Source organism: Mustela putorius, unplaced genomic scaffold (assembly GCF_011764305.1).
Source record: "Mustela putorius furo isolate JIRA1106 unplaced genomic scaffold, ASM1176430v1.1 tig00000596_pilon_pilon_pilon, whole genome shotgun sequence".
Lineage (NCBI taxonomy): Eukaryota > Metazoa > Chordata > Mammalia > Carnivora > Mustelidae > Mustela > Mustela putorius.
In genome coordinates, this window is record NW_025421428.1 from 11222734 (window position 1) to 11236159 (window position 13426).

A 13426-nucleotide genomic window follows, 5' to 3' on the forward strand; every position below is an offset into this window, starting at 1 on the left:
ACCACAAGCTCCTTAAATCTCCCTGACTCATACCTCCTTTATGTAGGGAAACCGAGCCCACCACCCACCCAGACTGGTGTAAATTCTACCTTCCCCAGTGACTAGCCATAGGATCCTGGGGTGGTGACAGAGCCTCAGTTTCCTTACCAGCAAAATGGGAATAAGAGCCGTGCCTCTTCTTAGGGCGGCCGCGAGGAGCCTCTGAGACCATGCATGAGATGTGCAGCTCAGGGCCCACAGTGAGCCGTCTCTTCGGGTTCTCCTGGGTTTCCTTGAGAGATGCTCCAAGACAGGGATTCTGGTCCAAATCACTGTTAGCCCGAGGGACCCACTCAAGTCCTTTTTTGTGAGCTCTGTTGGGTCTCCTGGCATCTGGTGTGGGCTGCTCTGGGAGTGGTTTAAACGCCCTTGCAGGAGTAACCCCAGAGAAACGCAGTGGACTCTCAGCCCTTGGGGATTGACTGCCATTTATGGGAACTCATTGCAATGATAATGATAAGTATGGCGTTAGGGGCCCCGGGTCACGTGCCCAAGGTCACCTTGCCAGGAAGTGCCCGGGTCTCTCTGATACCTGACTCCTCCTACCAAGTGAGCCACACTGCCTCCCTCCTGACCTAACTTTGGAAGCTCTCTCAGGGCCAGTCCTGGGATGGACTTGGGGAGCAGGGCTCCAGGGTCCAGACCTGAGGTCCCTATCCTAGGAGGCTGGTTGTCCCTCACCTTCAGCCCCCTCTCTCTGCTCGCAGAATGCCGACGGGAAGCTGACCCTGCAGGAGTTTCAGGAAGGATCGAAGGCGGACCCTTCCATCGTGCAGGCACTGTCCCTCTATGATGGGCTGGTATAGTCCGGGGCCCAGAGCCGGGGTGAGTGGAGGGGGAACTGGGGCTTGGAGTTAGGGGTGAAGGTGGGTGGGAAGCCAGCCACAGGACACTTGGGATTCACTGGGTCTCCTGGGGGTCCTTGGGGCCTGTCCAGTCGGAGCTGAGCTGGTAGGAGGTGGCCTGGAGCTGGAGTTCCAATCAGCTACAGCCCCTCTGTCTTTGTCATTTTTATATGCCCCAATTCGGCCCGAGAGTTTGCTTAAGTAGAAATGTCCCTGGATCGGAAGCGCTTTGAAAAGCACAGTTGTTGGGAGGCGGCAGGGTGAGGAGTGAGGGCCGTGTGCACCCTCCGTGTGTGGCCCGTGGAAGCCCTGAGTGAGCCCCGCCGGGTCTCTTGCTCTGTAGCTCAGATATGGTTTCTGTTTCATCCAGTCAAGTTTGCTGGACGTGCTGAGTTGTAGCGGCTGGAGAGGCCTCTGTGGCCACAAGAGGACTGTCTCCCTTTGTCTTCTTGATTCTCCCCTACCTCTTTTGTCTGCTTTCTCTCTGTTCTGTCCTCCGTGCTGTGGGCGAGGAATGGGGGCGTTGACTACCCCCACAAGGTCATTCTTGAATGGGCCTTCTGCTGGGTGGACAAGGTGTTCCCTCAGTGTGCATCTGAGGAGGATTGTGGGACATAGGTTATGTGTGCATTGGCTCCACTAGAGGCCACTCGAGTGTTCCCGTGTGGCCCCCGTTTTGGACCCTGCTAGCACCGTCTCAGAGTTCCAGTTCCTCCGCAGCCCAGCCAATGCTGGATATTCCCTGTCTTTGACATTTCACACATTTTGGGGTGTGTGTCATGATGGCTTGTAATTTTAGCTTGCCTTTCTCTGGTGAGCATGGACGTCGGGGACCAAACCCTTTTAGGAAGTACCATCTTAGTTATCTGTTGCTGAATGCTAGGTTACCTCAAAATAGGCACTGAAAAGATCGGACATTAGGAATTTGGGCACAGCTTAGCTGGGGGCCTTTGGCTTGAGGTCAGTCATGAGGACATAGTCGAGCTGTCAGCCAGGTGACCAGCCATCCCCGTTTCCCCGGGACTGTCCCAGGTTTAGCACCAAGAGACTCAACTTCTGGGAAACTCCTCAGCCTCAAGTAACCTAGATCAGCCTCAGCTGCTGGCCAGGGCTGCAGTGTCATCTGAAGTCTTGGTGGGGGACACCCACTTCCAAGCTCACTCATTTGGATCGGCAGCCTTGGTCACTGTGGGGACTTCTGCATGGGGCTGCTGGCTTCCAACAGGGTGAGCTTCCCAGGAGGGAAGGAGAGTGAGAACCCGAATTGCAGGCATCCATCTTTTCATAATCTGATCTTGGAAGTGACCCCTCATTGGTTTTTTTTTCAGGAGTGCCTGGGATACATTAAGCTATGTGCATTTCTATATAGATTTTTAGGATCAATGTATCCATCTCTATACACACATATGCACACAGATTGGGATTGAGTTGAATCAACAGTTCAGTTTGGGGGAGAATTGGCATCTTTGTTGTGTGGAGTGTTCCAATCCATGAACATGGTATATCCATTCATTTAGGTCTTAAATATTTTTCCTCTAGGACATTTTATTGATTTCAGCTAGAAGGTCTTTCACATCTTATGATAGATTTATCACTAGATAGTCAATGTTTTTTTTAAAATTGTATTTCCCGTTTATTTCTGGTTTCTAGAAATTCATTTGGTTTTTGTTTATTAATGATAGATCTAATGGTCCTGCTAACATCACTTATCAAATCTAAGAACCTACCTTCAATTCTTTGGGACTGTCTATGCCTTATTTCTTCCTCTCTTGTCCTTCTGCCATCTTTTTCTTTGTCCTGCTTCCTTGCACTGGCTGGGCCTTCCAGTGCAGTGTCACCTAGGAGTAGGGATGGTGAGCATTCTTGTCTTACTCCTGGTCTTGCAGGATAGCTTTCAATAATTCACTATTAGTTAGATTAGTTAAGTTACAGTTAGTCCAATAACTATCATTAGAATGTCTGGTATAGGTCTTCTGTTGATAGGTTTTATCAGATTTAGAAAGTTTCCTTTTCTAGTTCACCAGGAGTTGTTTTTATTTATGTTCATTTGTTTTAAGCAATTACTACACCCCGCGTGGGGCTTGAACTCACAACCCTGAGATCAAGAGTCCCATGCTCTTCCAACTGAGCCAGCCAGGGACTCCTCCTAGGAGTTTTCTTTCTTTTTTTTTTTTTAAATAACCATGGAGAGTGTTGAGTTTTATAGAAGAAAATTTCTGCAACTATCAAAATGTTCATATGCCTCTTCTCCCTTTTTGGGTGTTAACCTAATGAATAGCACTGATTGGTTTCTGAATGCTGAGCCTCCCTTGCATTCTTAGAATAAACTCCACTTCCACTATGATGTGTTAGCCTTTTTACGTATCATCAGGTTTGATTTGCTGATGCTTTATTTCAGGGGCTTCTGCTGTTCTGAGGCTTCTATGAGGCAGCTGCTGCTGTTGATGAATTTACACAAGAAATCCTTTTCCATTGAAGAGACCTTAGACAACATGTTGAAATAGAACACAAAAAGTTTATTTTTAAAAACCTTCATGTATAACCCAGATATAACCACTGTGAGCATTTTGGGTCTAGAGTGATTCAAAAGGAATGGAACACTCACAAAAACTTAATACTCAGTAACTGGGTCACTTGGGGATATGTAATCAAACCAATTTCTAAAGGAATCATCCTAGTTGTTTCTCTGATCTTAGAAGCACTCGGTATGTGGCTCTGAGCCCCACGGTGTGTATGATCCATTGTCTCATTTCCCAGAAGCTTCTTTTGTGTATTACCACCAATGGCCTCCTTGGCAGCTGTCCTGTGACATGCTGCTTTGTCTCCCGCAGGCCATGGAAAAAGTGGTACAAACATAGGTTCTTGATATATCCACCCCCCAGAAAAACTCACACAGTGTCACTAATTTCTTTATGGTACACGATTGTTTTTCAATCACCCTAATTGTTTCTGCCTTACGGTTTTTTATGAACACATATGTGTTTGTATTCCTCAGCCACAATGAATTCATAACCATATGTTGTTGGCTGTTTTTTTTTCTTTTTTTTATGAACAACTTATAGGAAACATTTATGTTTTCTTTTGGAGACTCAACACTTAGAAAATATTTTTTTTTTTTTTTTAAGAGAGAGAGAGAGCACACAGGAGTTGGGGGAAGGAGCAGAGGGAAAGGGAGAGAGAGAGAATCTCAGGCAGGCTCCAGCCCAGTGTGGACCCTGATGCAGGGCTCGATCTCATGACCCTGCTGTGATCATGACCTGAGCCAAAGTCAGAAGTCAGATGCTTAACCAACTGAGCCACCCAGGTGCTCCAAGAAAAGAAATCTGTAGTGCCTTTTACCCAACTTGGCACAAAGTTCATGTCACGCTGTGTCTGCATGGGCTTTCCTTAACACCATGTATGGAGACATCCATCTGAGTGTCAACAGCAACATGGTGGACAAGGAGATGTGACTTTATTTCCATGACAAGCTTTTCAGACAGCCTTTCTATAGCTCGTCCCCAAAATAGCCCTCTTTCTTTTCTCAGGCTTGTCCTAGAACCTACTGTGTCGTAATTATATCCAACATGTGTTCCATCATTTTGGTAATGGATTTGCCTTCTCAGATTCCTAATGTATCCTAATTGTTAGATAAGTTACTGTTACATAATTCTCGGAGACACCCCAAAACGGTGATCCTGTTTTCTATATCAGTAAAAAGGTGGTTTGAGACAATTGTTTTTAATAGTTGCATAGTATTCTGTTGTATAGCTGGGCCATAATTTATAGAGTCCTGTGCTGCGGGACACTTGAAATCTTGAAGTGGATTTTTAAAAAAACTTCATATTCCCAAGCAGTGGTGGAGCGAATGGTGTAATCTCATTCCTGACCACCCTCCTTCAGAATCACCTATTTGGGGCGCCTGGGTGGCTCAGTGGTTAAGCCGCTGCCTTCGGCTCAGGTCATGATCTCGGGGTCCTGGGATCGAGTCCCGCATTGGGCTCTCTGCTCGGCAGGGAGCCTGCTTCCCTCTCTCTCTCTCTCTGCCTGCCTCTCCATCTACTTGTGATTTCTCTCTGTCAAATAAATAAATAAAATCTTAAAAAAAAAAAAAAAAAGAATCACCTATTTGCCACCAGTCTTGTACGGTCCATACCCTCCCTATGCATTTTGCAGTTACTCTGAAGCAAATTCAAGACATTCTGTCATTTCATACGTAAAAATTTCAAAATGTATTCCTGAAAGATATCGATCCTTTCCAAAATCCATAATAGTAGAAAAATCAATACTAATGCCTTACTACCCCCGCACCCCGGCCTGTAGCTGGCATTCCCATTTCCTGTTACCTCACGGGTTTTGTTTATTGGAATCAGAATCTGAGTAAATGCCATCCGTAGCAATTGGTCGATAGGTCTCTCAAATTTATTTTAGTCTGTGTTTCCCCTTCATTCTTTGGCTTGCTGAACATGTTGAGAAACATTTTCTGTAGAGTTGTCCGTCTGGGGTTTACGGATGGTGCCCCCATGGTGGTTCTCACATGTTCTTCGGTTCCCTGTACTTCCTGGATCTGCAGGCTTGTCTGGCCCTCAGTCTGGTTGTTGTTTGTTGAGAACACCTCCCAAGTGGGGCTGTGTATGTCCACCAGGTAGCTCGTGAGGTCTGGTGACACCAGCAGGCACTGGTGAGGACCACTTCATTCATTCATTCTGTAGCTGACGTCCTAAAGCAGCCTGTCCGTTGTCGGTGGCTTCGTTGCTTCTATGCAGGAAACCTTCCCCTCATCAACTATCTGGTTACTCCAAAGCCTACTTTTTATCTGGAAAGGCAGGATAGATACTCGATTCTTCCTCCTTTTCAGTGTTCAAAAGGAGTCGGTTTCCCAACGTCATTTTGAGGTGACCGGTGACTTTTTTTTTTTTAATATACAATCATGAATTCATGGATTTAAATGCATTTCATGAGTCTCACCACGTTTGCAGTTTTAACACAACACTGCAGATCACAAGGGTTCGCAGATTGCCACAGAAGGCAAAGCTTGTGATTGGACACTCAGCCAAGTGCCCCAGGGTTGGCACGGGAAGGGAAGGTTGAGAGGACGCAGGCTTTTCCCTGAGTGACGACTCCTTCCTCTACCACGGTGGCCCCTGATTCTGGTCCCATGGGGCCTTGCTGTTCCCCCACGGCCCCGCCCCCTAGTTTCCGACTGACCCAGATGATGCTTTCAGGTCATGTCACACAGATCTGGGAAGTGGCCCCTTTTGGATCAGACACCTACGCCCGTGCAGTCAAGAGAGCAGAGACGTGCGATTTAAGTGGAGCAGGTGACGGAAAGGATCTGTGGATGGCGGAGACGCTGACAGACAGGATGGCCCTCCGTGCCTTTTTTCAAAAATAGATCAAGGCGAAATTCACCTAACTTAAAATGAACCATTTAACCATTTTAAAATATTAATTTATTTTAAGGAGGCTCCACACCAAATGTGAGGCTTGAACGCAGAACCCTGAGATCAAGAGTCATATACTCTAGTGATGGAGCCAGCAGGACGCCCCATCTCAGAGGGGAAGTGTGGGTTCCAATGAACCATTTTCAAATGAACCATTCAGTGGCATTTCGTACATTCACGATGACATGCAACCATCCCCTCTGTCTAGTTTCAAAACACCTGTATCCCTCCAAAATCAGATGCCATATCCACTGAGAGGATCCCTAGGAGTGGAAATGCTGGCTCCTGGGCTAACTCTGTGTTTAACTTTTTGAAGAACCCTCAGACTGGTTTCCGAAATGCAACCATCTTGCCTCCTCGGCAGCAAGGGTGAGGGTCCCCGTTTCTCCACATGCTCTCCCCGTGTTCAGGGAGAGCCATCCTAGTGGGTGTGAAGTGGGGTCTTAGGGCGTTCTTTGCCCTTCCCTGCTCACTCAGCCCACTGAGCTTCTAGGCCTCGCCATGCGTTGGTTCTCAACAGTTGTCCGTCACGTGATGCTTGGGCTGTGTCCTGGGTGTCCGGCCAGCTCCCCACTAGTGGACGCTGAGTTTGGTCCCTTCCTTTTTATTCTCCTGTTATAGGTAAAATTAAAAAAAATTTTTTTTTTAATTTTTATTTTTAAAAATTTTATTTAATTGACAGAGAGAGAGGGAGAGAGAAAGCACAGGTAGAGCGAGCAGCAGACGGAGGGAGAGGGAGAAAGAAGCAGACCCCTGCTGAGCAGGGAGCCCGACTCGGGACTCTATCCCAGGACCCCAGAATCATTACCTGAGCCAAAGGCAGGTGCTTAACCAACAGAGCCACCCAGGTGCCCCCACCTGATCTATTTCTGAAGGATAAATACCGAATGGTGGATCAGAGGGTGCGCCCCTTACATTTCAGGACTTCTGACAGAATGCCACCCCGCCCCCTTGCTGACTCTGCTCCCAGCCCTGTGGGGGTGCGTCCCTGGCAGCCAGCTCTGGGCCTGTCTCACCTTCTCGTGTCTTCCAGATGCCTGGGAACCACTCACCTCCTCCGAGCCGTGAGGCCCCCTCCGCCCCAAAACCGCCCTCCTGTGTCCACCCAGCCTTTCTCCGCATCCACAGCCGGCCGGGCTGCCCTGGAACCGCGAGGCCCGGCTCGCCTCCCCCCTGCCCTGCACCCACCGCCGCCTGAAGCCACCGGCTCCAATCGCCGACCACCTCTGCTTGTCCAGAAACCAACACGGAACGGAAAAGGCTCAAGCCTTCTGCAAAACCAAGGACTCGGCTGCTTCGCGGGCAGCCTCTGGGTCCCTCCCGCTCTCCTGTGCGTGTGCTTTTGTTTTTTATTTCAAACAGACCTTGAAAAAGAAACAAAAAACAAAAAACAAAACTACCTTCTGTCCTAGAAGGTGCAGACTGACAGATGGGGAGAAGGCTACCTTTGCGTTGACCTCAGAGAACACTGCCTCCCGCCTCGGCCGTCCTTCGGCAGCCGGAGAGGCCACGGGGAGTCAGGGCCACGGCCACGGTGCGCTCGGGGCGGCGGGGGGAGGGGCCGCCGGATCCCGCTCTTTGCCGTTCCATCCTCGAGCAGTGGAAACCCCCTGCGTGGCTAGGATGATTCATGATGAGATTGGTTTTTTTGTGTGATAACAGTATTGTGCTTTTTGTGGGGAAAGTGAGTTTTTTTTATACATATAGAATTGATATCTTTTATTTATTGGTTGTTAACTGTTGCTGCTGCCTCGCGTGTCCAAAGCTCCCAGGGATGCGGGGGCTACCGTTGACATGTGCACGCCCTTGCCCCCCTGCCCACCTGTGCTTGGGAGGATGGTGGCCGGCAGTGGCCAAGAAGCCAAAAAACTTTCTCTTTCTCTCTCTCTCTCTCTCTCTCTTTTTTTTTTTTTTTTCCAGATACTGTGCTTGATGTGTGGAGAGGGGGCAGGGTAGGTCTCTTAAATGGCTGATGCACTGTCCCCCCCCACCCCCAGCCCGAATGCTTCCTCTTGAGCCCCTTTTCTCGGCTTCCTGTCCGCGCTCCCCAGCCTGTGTCCTCCTCTGAGTCCACAGCATCTTTTCCGAGGACGAACAGGGGACATCTTTTGGTTTCGCGACTCTGGCTTTGGTGTTTGCCGCAGCATGGGGCCTCGGAGCGGCGGAGGAGGACTGGGTCCCTTCGGGAAGGGGAGGGGGGCGCTCTCGGCAAGCGCGTGAGCAGAAGGAAGGGCTCCTTCGCCCTCCGCGGTGGATATTTTGAAAACCGTCACTTAGTTCTCTCCCACTTGCTTTTCTGCCTGCCTGCCTTGTCCAGGGGACCACAGAGCATCCTGCCTGCTACCCTCTCAGCTCAGATGCTGGGAGGGAGGGCAGGAGAGAAAGGCCGCAGGCAGTCCCCTTCAGTAGTGACCGCTCCTAGAGCCTGTGGCCCCCATGTGCTCATAGGAAGCTTCTAACCCCACCAGTCACTGAGACAGGATAGCCCGAGAGCTGCCATCAGAAAAGCCAGATGACTTCAGGCCAGAGGCTGGAAGCCTGCGGCCGGCCCTGCTGTGTGACTGTGGGCAGCCCCAGCCTCTCTGGGCCCCGGCTACCCGAGCTGCAAAGCCAGGAGGGCTTGGGCTGCTTGATCTGGAAGGTCCTCCTCCATGCCGACGCTGTCTAACTGTAAACCTGCGCTTTTTACGGTTTATGATTCTGCGGTCGTGGCTAAGTTTGCCAGAGTCCAGCAGACACGGGAACGGCCCGAGTCACTCTTTTGTCTCTTGGCACAAGTCTCTGCGGATATGGCAGTTGTGGTGTGTGGGGTCAGACGACCTACCTGGCTCTTTTTGCAGTTCTTCCTGGTCCCTCCTGGACTCTTGGTCTAGAACTTTTTGGCCGAGAACCTCATCGAAGGAAGGCTTCTGGAATGGGAAGCAGCCTCCCTCAGTCCAGATCTGACTCTAGAATTCCTGCTTCTTTGCAAAGTCAGCAGCCTGTCCTCTCCCTGCTTACCCCAGCCCCAGGAGAGGAAAAGCTGGCCCTTGGTTCTCACTTTGAATTGTCCTTGGTCTTCACTTTGCACTTTCCCAGGAGGCCAGAGCGTCTGCTAATTAACCCAGAGCACGGCTCTGCCAGCGCGGGGCTTGCATGTCCGTTCCCGCGGGCCGGACCGCTCAGCTAGTCCCAGACTCCCTTTTTGCTCAGCAGAGCCCGTGGCTGTCCTCCACCTCCACTGGAAGCCCCCAGATTCCACGGGTACCAGGACCGCTTTCATTTTCACAGGCGACTTTGTAGGCGGGGTCCCTCCAGGCCCCCGCGGTCACCTTCCTGCTCAGGCCACTGGCTCAGAAGCCCCGGGACTCCCCACCTGATCCCAGCTCTGATCTAGGAACCTAGGGCAGGAGATTGACTTGCTGGCTTGGGGCTGGAGTTGGGGAGAGGGGGGCCCTTCCCCATGTCACATTTCTTCTCTGGCTCCTGCCTGAGCCTCGATTTGCCTCTCTGGCCCAGTGGGGAGGAGCTGTCGAGTAGCCTGTGCTAGAGGCATCATCTCGGTAAGGGACTTGTAGCTCAGAATTACCCAGGGTTACCCATGTGGAGCCCCCCCAGCCCCCACCCCACCCCCCCAGACATCCATAGAGCATCTGCCTATGAGGCCTTCCTCTCACCTTCTTGCCCTCTGTCCTGGTTTGGAGCCATGGGTGTGGCTTTTGGCCTTAACAGGTGTCCTGTGGACCCATGGCTCAGGCGCACCTTGGGTCCATGCCCTGGGACAGCCCGGAGCCCCTGGAAGGGCCAGCCTTCTTCCTGGTGGGGTGCTGGACACTGGCCATTTGTGCCCTACGTTGCCGGGCAGGGACAGTTCTGTCCCCTTCTCTCACCACGCCTCTAGATCTGGAATCCTGAGCAGCTGTGGGCCTCTGTCCCCAGCAGCGATTTCCACCCGAGGCCCAGGGCGGTCACATGCTGCTCTCTGGGGGTTCCAGACCCACTGGTGGCCAGGCTCTCCGTCCCTCTGCTGACCCTAGCAGCGGCCCTGGCCTCTTCCTCACAGCGTCCCCTCCCCACTCTGTGTTGATGGCACCGAGGCGAATGCCAGAGTTCCTGGTAATGTAACCAGGCAACATTCTGAGTAACGTCTAGGAACACGTGTGTGTCCTCGTTCCCCTGAAATGCTTTTCTGTTTGACAGCCAACTTCCTAGACGACAGGCACACCTGGGCTTTCGGGAACCTGTCTTTCCTCTAAGGGTAAGAAGGTTGGGGGTGCCCTGGCCCCCCGGGAGAGGCAGCCTCTCCCTGGAGAAAAGCCCACTGAAAGCCCTGCCCAAAGCTACCCTGTTCCCAGCGCAGCCCTGCCACCGAGTCAGGGGAATCCAAGGGGACGCAGGCGCGCCCCCTGGTGGCGGGGAGCTGCAAAGGCATGTGAGCCCCCTCCCCACCCCCACCCCGCCCCCAACTGGCCAAACAGGAGCTTGGAGGGGGCCAGCTGCGCGGGAGCAGAGGAGGGGGCTTCGATCTCACCTGGGCTCTGGGCTTCAGCCGAGTATTATCGGCAGCGTGTCTCCCTCTTCTAAGTCTCCCTCCCGGGGATAGCAAGTTAATTAGCATAAGGGCACCGTGATGGGAAGCCTGGCCCTCTACCCATTTTTTTAATATCTGCAGAATAAACCCAATGGTTGATTTTTGAATGAATAAAAGGCTTTTGTTGAATAAACAGCTGGTCCCATCTTCTGTCTTGGCATCTGGGCTCAGGCTCTGTCTACTGCCCCGAACTGGGACAAACACAGAATACCCTCCAGCCCTCCCTCCCCCCTCCTTGTCCCGAAACGTGTACATTTCCGTTTTACCCACGTCTTTGCAGGGGTCTTTGCAGGGGTCCTGGGCTCCATGGAGGGCCATACGCTCCCGGTCTGACTCAGAGACCAGCTTTCTCTGAGACTCGGGGCAAGTGGCTCCTTGTTCAGTTCCTCTGTCCCTTGGATGGGAGCAGGGGTCTGCTCAGCTCCCCCGCCCCCCCGCCCCAGGGGGCCAAGCAAGGAGTGGAGAGCGGGCATGAGCATGGGGCTCAGAGCACCTTGCAGAGGTGGAAGGCCGTGGAAGGCCGTGGGGTGTCCTGGCGCCCCGACCTGGTGCCTGCAACTTTGTAAAGGAATTTGGGCAACTCTTAACCAAAAAAAAAAAAAAAAAAAAAGTGCAATGTTTCCTGGCTATGGTTGTTTTCTTTCTGTTTGCCTTTCCAACCCCCTCTGAGCCTCTTTTTGGGGTGCTGTCCTGTCTGAATCCACTGGTTTGTGTCTCTGGGGAAGCAGCAGGCCCTCGCCCTGGGGTGCGGGTGGGGGCGGGGTGAGGCCTCAGGGTGGAGAAGGGCCCCCCAGCGTGCCCAGGCCTCCTCTCCTGATGTATGTCTTCCATGTCACGCCAATTAAACACGCTTCCTGACTTGTCCTTGCCGCCCTTGTGTGGACCTGTTGCTTTGTCTGTTTCTGTTCTTTTTCGTTTCATTTTTAGGCTTCCTCCTCCTCCTGTGACACCCTTCCTCCTGCTTTGGGTGTTGTCTGCCCAGTGTCCCCAAGATAGAGACTGTGTAAGATGAGAGCCTTGGGCGTCATGATGAAACAGAACATTTCAGGGCATGTGGTGGGAAGCCCAGAGTTCACGAGGGTGAGCCCCTCACCCCCCTGTCTCGCTCCCAGCTGGCATGTCCATTCCTGCCTCTGTCTTCTCCTGGGGCTCTCTAAGGGGTTTCTCTAAAGGTTTTCCACGGTGTGAAAACAAGACTAGGGGCCTGGACTAGTTCTGGTCAGGGGTGGGGGGCAAGGGTTGGCTGTGTCAGGACCACTCAGAGGACCAGACTTGCTTCCAGAGTTGCTGATTAGCTAGCACCCCGCAGAACGCCTCGGTCTGGAATAAAGACTAGAACTCCTCTAGACACGTGGCAGCAAGTCAAAGGCCATGTGGGAAGGCCGTGTGGGGTGGTCGTTAGGGACACAGATTCCAGAATCAGACCTGGTTCCCAGCCATGTTCCACCACTTGATTTTAGGCCAGCATTCTAACGGATGGGGTTTTCTGGCAAAGATGTGGGCCCCCAATCAGAGTTAGATGATGGCTCCACAGACACACCGCCCCCATACCCACACCTCCCACCCCCACCAGCAACCTTGCCACCAGAAAGAATTATAACAAAAGCAGGTCTTAGTCTGCTAAATGTCCAAATATTTACTTGCAAGCAGGTACCAAGGATCCACACACCTGTACCCATCTCTGCAAGGAGTGGGGGGACCAGGACCCCAGGGCCCTGCCCCAGGGCACAGCTCTGACAGGGGAGGGCCTCATGTCTCTTGAGCCCTTTTAAAGATTTTATTTATTTATTTGACAGACAGAGATCACAAGTAGGCAGAGAAGCAGGCAGAGAGAGAGGAGGAAGCAGGCTCCCCGCTGAGCAGAGAGCCCCATGCGGGGCTCAATCCCAGGACCCTGAGATCATGACCTGAGCGGAAGGCAGAGGCTTTAACCCACTGAGCCACCCAGGTGCCCCTCTTGATCCCTTTTAGCAGCAGATGGGGCTACATGGAATAAAGGACTACATTTCCCAGCCTCCCTTGTAACTGAGTTTGGCCACATGACTCAGTTCTGACCAATGGGGTGAGAGCAATGCGCATAACTCTTTCAAAGCCCTTTCCCTCTGGTTGGACCAAGGACTCAGAAACAAACCTTCCTGAAACCAGGGTCCCTGAACCGGTGGAGCTGCCACGCCAACCCTGGGCCATTTACACAGGGACTGTTAGGAGGAAGAGAAGCTCCTATCTTAATTAAGCCATGTTGGGTCTCTGTCAACAGCCAAATTTATATTCTATCTAATATACTGAGTAAGCCACTGAATTATTTTATTTTATTATTTTTTAAAGCAATCTCTACACCCAGTGTGAGGCTTCAACTTGCAACCCCAAGATCAAGTCACATGTTCTACCAACTGAGCCAGCAGGCGCCCCTGGGTCATCTTAAATGATCGGACCCTACCTGTAAAAGTTTGCATCTAAACTCTCATTTTATGGCAAAGGGGTTTAATAAAAACTGCGCAGGGCAGTGTGTCCCCACGTTGCCTCTTCTCACTCACGGCTTCCCCTTTCCT

The 13426-nt window shown here is 51.6% G+C and overlaps 1 protein-coding gene across 2 annotated transcripts in view; it reads left to right on the forward strand.

Annotated features, from left to right (window-relative positions):
* Positions 1-11010, forward strand: part of NCS1 (neuronal calcium sensor 1) — a 50827-nt gene extending 39817 nt beyond the window's left edge. Inside the window, exons 7-8 of one of the 2 annotated variants that reach the window (XM_045082598.1) lie at positions 747-864; positions 7341-7479. In XM_045082598.1, the coding sequence (XP_044938533.1) occupies positions 747-845 (99 nt within the window). In that variant the 3' untranslated portion in view covers positions 846-864; positions 7341-7479. Of the gene's footprint in view, positions 1-746; positions 865-7340 lie in introns of both variants that reach the window. The other variant, XM_045082597.1, reaches the window with a different exon arrangement.
* Positions 11011-13426: the final 2416 nt, after the last annotated feature.